Here is a 7,222-nt window from a genome sequence, read left to right as displayed (position 1 = left end):
GTGTGTGTGTGTGGGGGGGGGGGTCTCTGTCTCCTCGGACCTGTTCCTCCGAGTCTGTCTCTGGATGTTTCTTTTCTGGGTTCCGTGCCCCGAGGAGCATTTTGCGGGGTCACGTCCTTTCCCTGCGACCCTTGGAGACTCGCGTCGCGTGAGCCGGCGGGCTGGATGCGCTGGTCTCATCGGACGCTTGTCGACTCGGCAGTGCCTGGATCGCACTGGAATTCAGGGACTTTTGCTCTTTCCTGAGCAGGGCCTTCCCTGCAAGCCCTGGCAACGGGGCCCTGGAAGGTGACCCGAGTCGCCAGGGGGCGTAACGGCAATCTCCGATGCAACCTCGCCTTCCCCGCCAGGGGGCGCCACAGCGCGCTCGGCCCTCGGAGGCCTTGGTGACTGCTGACGTCACCGGCAGGTCGCTCTTGATTGGCTACATCTCTCTGCCCTGGCAAAGTCCTCGGCGAGGCTAGACAACCGTACATAGGACGGAAGCGAGAAACTGCCCGGGAATAATGTATGACCTTGGTCTCAAACACTTAAATACGCAGAGGGAATTCACCCTTATCATCTCTTCTAATCTCCATGATCACCCCCACACGTGCAAACTGCTATCGGAGTGGACACCTACTGCAGCTGTGGACCCCTATAATGGGGTCCCGCTTAAATTATTTTAATCCGGTTTAAAATTATTTTAATCCGGCTTAAAAGAATTAATATCCTAACAAGTCGTATTTTGGGGTGGCAAACTCTGCTTCCCTTCAACAGCAACAAATAAAATAACATCTAACTGAAATAAAGTTATGAGTCTCATTAGGAAGGCTCCATCCGATACATAAGCCCTGCTCACCTGCATCCTAGTCAATGAGAACCGGGAAAGAATTTGGTAAAACACCTGGGAAGTTCTTATGCGCTGGGTCCAGAAATGGAAGACATTCCTTCTCCTTACATGCGCACTGACATGGTCATGTTTAACTGAAAGGAAGGCTGGGAAGTGACATTTAGCTCTGTGTCCAGACAGAAGAGAACATTTATTTTGAGTCAAACCCTGGCAGTCCCTGTAGTACACTATTTTATTCCATACTTCTACACTAAATACCCAGGTGGACATTTCTACTTTCTCGGGTCGATTTCTCTTATCTAGTTTTCTCTGCAACCCTTGGTTCCATCCTCCAGATCTTGCGAGTCCGTTTTACTACTTGGCCACATCTGAAAGGAGTGTGGACATCGAGGGGTGTGCCGATAACCATACACTTTTCACCCATGCTGAAGATACCTAAAGAGACTTACTAAATTGAGTTCTCGCTCACTTATTTATGTGTTTGCCTGTTTATTAACAGATTTATTTGCTTGCTTGCTTGTTTACTGCATTTTTTTTGCCATCGTGCCGTTATCGAAAACGCATTAGAAAGTTAACAATATGGGAGAATGTAAAGCTGTTTTTTTGAGGGGATAAAGGCATAATAGGATCCTGTGATAAGCAGCCTCTAAGACTGCCTTCGACAATCCCCTACTTTTTGTATTCAGACTTTGAAAGTAGGTTCGATTTAATGATGGTCTGTTGCTTCAGAGATTAGGTCGCAAGCCTGTAGCACCTGTCGTTTTGGCCAGACTGACATCTGTTAGCCATGATTTTTAGAACATTTCATAGACTTTTGTTTTAGCAGTTTTAGGTTTACAGAATTGAGCAAAAAGTCCAGAGTTCCCATACACCCGAATGGTTATAGCGTGTGATGAAACCTGTACCCTAATTATCCCTATTATTATTGTCTTGCGTTAGTGTGGTACACTTCTTAACAATGGAAAGACACTCTTTATATGAGGTACCTAGAGTCGTCAAAGTGAGAGGGACAGAAAGTAGCATGGCGGTTGTCAGGGCCTGGGAGGAAGGAAGAACAGGGAGTTGTTTAATGAGTACAAAGTTTCCACTTTGCAAAACAACGACGTGACCGCGGCTACCACTGCGGAACCGTACACTTCCAAAGGGTTCAGATGGTAAATTTTATGTATGTATGTCTTTCAATGTACAATTAAAAAATTAAAACGCACCAATTTTAAGCGTACTTTTCAGTGAGTTTTGACAATTATACAGTGCGTGACCACCTCCCCCATCGAGAGCTAGAACGGTTCCATGATCCTCAAAGGTTTCTTTCACGCCCGTGTGTAATCATTTCCCCGTCCCCACGGCCTCAGCCCCAGGCGGCTCTGATCCGATTTCTGTCCCTGTAGCTTAGTGTTCCTTTGTCTACAATGTCACAGAGATGGAATCATACGGTTTGTGTGCTCTTTGGTGTCTGGCTACTTTGGTAAGACACACAGTTTTGAAATTTAGCTGTGGTGCTATGCGTATCAGTAGGTCATTCTTTCCGTCGCTGAGTGGTGTCCCATCCTACGGACAAGCCCCCATTAGTGTATCTGTTCCTGCTGGTGGACATTTCAGTTGCTTCCGGTTTTCTAGATCGGGGCTCTCATGAACAAGGTCGGTGTGAATATTCGTGTGGACATATGCTTTTCTTTCTTACGGGTAAATACTTGGGAGCAGGATTACTGAGTCACATGGTAAATTTGTGTTGAACTTTATAAGAAACTAATAAACCGTTTTTCAAGGTAGCTGTGGGCTTTAGTGGATTGAATGGTACACCTCCCCCAAATATGTCCATGTCCTAACCCCCCATAACCTGTCGATGTCACCTTATTTGGGAAAAGGGTCTCTGTAGATGTAATTAAGAATCTCTAGATAAGATCATTGTGGATCGAGAGTGGTCAATCCGAAATTCAGTGACAGGTGTCCTTACAAGAGAAAGGCAGAAAAAAACTAAGACATGTAGTAACCAACTATACCTAGTCAAGGCAAACTGGTGATGAACGGTTATTCTGTTCAGATTTTCCTGCTCTGAAACCCTTGCTCCCTTCTGAGCAGCTGATACTTATTTATTCGATCAGTCAATAGTAAAGTGATTATTAAGATTCCTAACGCACAAATAGACTCTAATAATACATGACAATCATCGGCAATTATAATTACCATTATCATCAGCATTGATACCTAACAGTTGAGTCACGTTATGATTTGCTGAATAGGGTGCCCAGGGGCTCCTGTGCATTAATTCATGTAATCTGCATCACATTCTTATGAAGCAGGCATTATCGATGTCTTTATCTTACAGTTAAAGAAATTAGGGCACAGAGAGGTGATAGACTCTGCCCAGTCACAGAGCTAAGACATGGGGAGGGGGAATTTGATTCTAGGCTCTCTGACCTCAGAGCTCACTATGTACCAGACAAACTCCCGCTGAAGTTAGTGGCATCATCGAACACTGCGAGGAGTAAACGAGCAGCCCGCCCCCCAAAACCAGTAGCGTGTGACATTAACTTAAAGGATAAGTTTCTCGGGCATGACGGACTGTCTCCTTATGGATATTTGCAGGATATTTCTTGGGCTAAAATTAACTCGCCAATTCTGGTGGATGCTAATAAGCTGCCCCCAGCTTTCCAAATGGTCTTGTGCCTTTACAACGTTGACATTTATTGGGGTTTAGAAAGTGCTGCTCACTCTTTGGGAAAAGAGAGTCAAATATACTCCCAGAAAGAGCGCAATAAAAAAAAAAATCAGTGTGAAAAGAGAAAGGCAGAGGGAGATTTGAGACAGAGAAACACAGGAGACAAGACAAGGTGAAGGTGGCAGCAGAGATCGAAGAGCTGCATCTACAAGCCGAGGACTGCCGTGCCGCCAGGAGCTGGGGAGGGACGTGGCCCCGGTGCTTTCCCGGAGTCCCAGAACCCACCCTGCTGATACCTTGACTTCAGACTTCTGGCCTCCAGGACTATGAGAGAATACATTTCCGTTGTTTTCAGCCAGCCAGTGTGTGGTCTTTTGTGGCAGCCCTAATAGACTAATACGCTGGCTGTACCGTTTTTCATGGTAGAATTTTTTTCCAGTGGTGTTTATGGGCAAGTAGGTGTGAATTAACACCAAGTGGCCAAGGGTGGAACGCAGTGGACATCTACTTTTCCCCGTCCGCTGCCGTGTGATTCTGTCAGGGCTGTCCATCAAGGGATCCCTATCGTCTCTATTAAAAAACTATTATGACTTTGGGGGGATGAAGTCACGGAAGGGATGAGGTCTTGAGGGGTCTTGAGCCAATCCTGGGTGAGACGAGCAGGGGAGGAGGGTAGGGGGTGGGCCCAAGAGCAAACTTGCCAACCGGACACGGGATTGGCCACAGGTGGTCATCCAAGACCCGAGTGCAACCAATCAGAATCCCTTTCCTAAGTGTGTGTGTGTGTGTGTGTGTGTGTGTGTGTGTGTGTGTGAGAGAGAGAGAGAGAGAGAGAGAGAGAGAGAGAGGAGGAAGAGGAGGAGGAAAAGGAAAGAGAAGAGACCGCGGTTCTGCTTCCTCTGAAAGTACCTGCTCCGAGCGTGATTACAGCAGATCCTATTAATTTCCTACCCAACGGTCACCCCCCCCGCCCCCCATGCTGTCTCATTGACAGAGCCCGCACTCCAGGGAGCCGAGAAATGACAGGTGCGCACTTCCCCAGACTGCTCTCTAGCTCGGGGTGGCCACGGAACCTAGTTCTGTCCGTGAGAAGTAAGGAGAATTCTACTGGGGGGGGCGGGAAGATAAGCACGTAAGGGGTGGCCCCGGTCCCCGCTTCCTGCTTCAGATGCCACGCAGTAGAAATGTAATGCACGGCGCTGGGGCTGGCAGTTTGGACTCCTGATGGGACAGCAGGCTAAGTCCCAGAGATGCCAACGCACTTCCTGGCATCGCCGAGCGGCTGAGCTAACCCCGGGACTGTGTCTGAAAGATTCGTTATAGGAACAACAGAAATCTCTTATCGCTTCGGCTCTTCCCACTGGAATTCTGTTTTATGAGCCGAAGGCGTCATAACAGATGCAACATGATAAGCCTGGAGCTCCAAATGGCCATCTTCTTACCATCGTAAAGACGTGCCTGAGAAGGAGGCTAATAAAGCGTGGACACCTGGATCCAGCCACGCCTGAAGTCCTCCTGGAGTCTCAGACTCGCCCTATACAGAATGTTTTTCGATTCCGCTCGTGGCTTATGGTAGTTTGGGTTGCATTCTCTGCCCTGTCATCACAGTGGGCCTGGCCAGCGTACCATTTACAAACAAAGGCTCAAAGAGATCAATTAAGTCGCCAGAGGTCACCCAGCCAGCGGATGGAACATCTGTCTGAGGCCGGAGCCAGGCTGCTCCAGCCCAGAGAGGACAGGAGCCCCAGGTCGAGTGAGACCCATGTGTGTGTTTATTCTGGTGTCGATAGCAGCAGTGGGTGGGGGGGCATCGGCCAGACGTGGGGTGTGGCGGACGGAAGGCGTAGACACGGGTGTGTGTGTGTGTGTGTGTGTGTCTGGGGGAACACAGAGGATCGATCTGGTGACATTCACGGTGAGAACGAGGGTCAGGACACCAAGTTTTGAACAAACAGCAAAGAGACAGACAGACGGAGGGTTTTGGGGGCTCGAGTGCCCCAGACATGCACGGCCCCCGCCTGGAAGGGGAGCCCCAGGGAAGGAGAGACAGACGCAGTGGAGACTGGAGGCCCCCAATCCTGAAATGGGGAGCGAAGCCCGCCCTGCCTCCCACCCTGGCGCCCCTTGGGAGGAGGAGGCGGGCAAGCCCGGGGCCGCCCGGCACCACGCAGCTCGGACGTTATGGCTTCGAGGAGATGAATTCACAGTCCGGGCAGGAAGGTAGGGTCCTGAGGGTGCCTGGTCCGATCCCGGCCCCCGGCCAGACCTGTGGGACCAGGCGGGGAGATGTCGGCGATGGCAAAGGGCGGCCTGTGGCCTGCTGCAGCTCCATGACCACCTCAGGGGCCTAGGAGTCCCGGTTCCATGATGCTGAGCACCAGCCCCTCCTCCCTCAGACCCAGGAGTCCGGGCCCCCAGCCCTCTCCCCGCATCCGCATCCGGGGTCCTCACCCCTCACTCTGAGTTCTCCTTCTCTGACAATCCTTTGCTGCCTTTCGTGAAGCTGGTCAAAGTCTTTTCCTGAAGTGGGAAATCCAGAAGGTTGGGGAGTGGGGGTGTGTGTGTGGGGGGACAGGCCAAACGATCACCCGTAACCATCGGAACGAGACACCAGTCATTCATAGTGCTTTTTCTCCCTCGACTCTGAAGAGAGTCGGGCAAATGGGGAAACCGAGGTCCAGAAAAGTCAACGGCATGCGAGGAGCGAGGAGGCCGCGCGGGGCCTCGGGGTGCGGGGTGCGGGGGACTGAGGCTGTGTCCTGGGGGCTTTGGGGAGCCGCCACAGGGCCGTGAGTAGAGAGGGATTCAAGCCAAGGTGTCTGACCCGCAGCCCGGCAAGATGGGGTGCACAGGGCGAACGCCGAGACGGTCCGGGGCGCGGGGCGCGGGGCGCGCTCACCTCCACCAGCGGGTGCCAGTGCTCCACGGGCTTGCGGGGGTTGGCCAGCATCTCCGCCCAGTGCTCGCGGCCGTGGGGGTCCGCAGCGTCGGGGCCCACGCGGCACACGCCGATCACCTCGTTGTGCCCAATGCTGGCGGTGAGGGGCGCGTGGGTGGTGAGCATCTGGGAAGGGGCGCCCCTCCTCCCACACAGCGATGCCCCGCCCCCCCGTCCCGGGCGGCACCTCTCACCAATCATAGTCGACCACCGCGATGCTGAGCCCCACGTTCTCCACGCTCTCGGGGGCCACGTCGAACACCAGCGCCTCGTTGTACGTGGGGTTCAGCGTGTTCTTCTTGATGGAGGTTTTCCGCTTCTTGAGCCGCCGCCCCTCGCTGATCAGAGAGGCCTTCACGTAGGGGTCTGGGGACCGGCAGCGAGCGCTGAATCCCGACTACGTCCTCCCTCAGACCCCTCCTTCCCTGGGGCCAGAGCTCGGGGTCCCCGGCCTTCTCTCCCTCAGCCCTCCGCCCTCAGACCGGGGTGTCCGCCCCCCCCATCCTCCACCCTCAGACCCCAGCGCCCCGCTCTGAACCCACCCGAGAAGCCGGTGAGGTCCATCGCTTTGAGGTTTGAGGCTTTGATGATGGTCACGGTGAGGCGCCCCGCCGTCGGGAGGTAGCAGAGTGAGAAGTTGAGCTCCCCAAGATCCGCCTTTTCCTGTGGTTGGAGAAAGGGGTTCAGCTATGCCCTGTCCAGTCTCCCCATCTCTTCCTTTCCACCTTGAGGCTCCAGCTCCCCGCCCCCCGGCCCCCCCACCCCTCCCCCGACATCCAGGACTCAGGTCTCC

The 7,222-nt window shown here is 52.7% G+C and overlaps 1 protein-coding gene across 1 annotated transcript in view; it reads right to left on the bottom strand.

Moving 5' to 3' along the window:
- Positions 1-5,245: 5,245 nt before the first annotated feature.
- Positions 5,246-7,222, bottom strand: part of LOC105301776 (synaptotagmin-3) — a 10,033-nt gene continuing 8,056 nt past the window's right edge. The window contains exons 4-8 of the mRNA XM_023520145.1: positions 6,972-7,092; positions 6,624-6,795; positions 6,391-6,523; positions 5,943-6,011; positions 5,246-5,757 (exon numbers count right to left, since the gene is read on the bottom strand). Coding sequence (XP_023375913.1) covers positions 5,946-6,011; positions 6,391-6,523; positions 6,624-6,795; positions 6,972-7,092 — 492 coding nt within the window. The 3' untranslated portion in view covers positions 5,246-5,757; positions 5,943-5,945. The remainder of the gene's footprint in view (positions 5,758-5,942; positions 6,012-6,390; positions 6,524-6,623; positions 6,796-6,971; positions 7,093-7,222) is intronic.

Source organism: Pteropus vampyrus, unplaced genomic scaffold (assembly GCF_000151845.1).
Source record: "Pteropus vampyrus isolate Shadow unplaced genomic scaffold, Pvam_2.0 Scaffold250, whole genome shotgun sequence".
Taxonomy (NCBI): Eukaryota; Metazoa; Chordata; class Mammalia; order Chiroptera; family Pteropodidae; genus Pteropus; species Pteropus vampyrus.
This window is presented reverse-complemented; position numbering and strand designations above follow the sequence as displayed.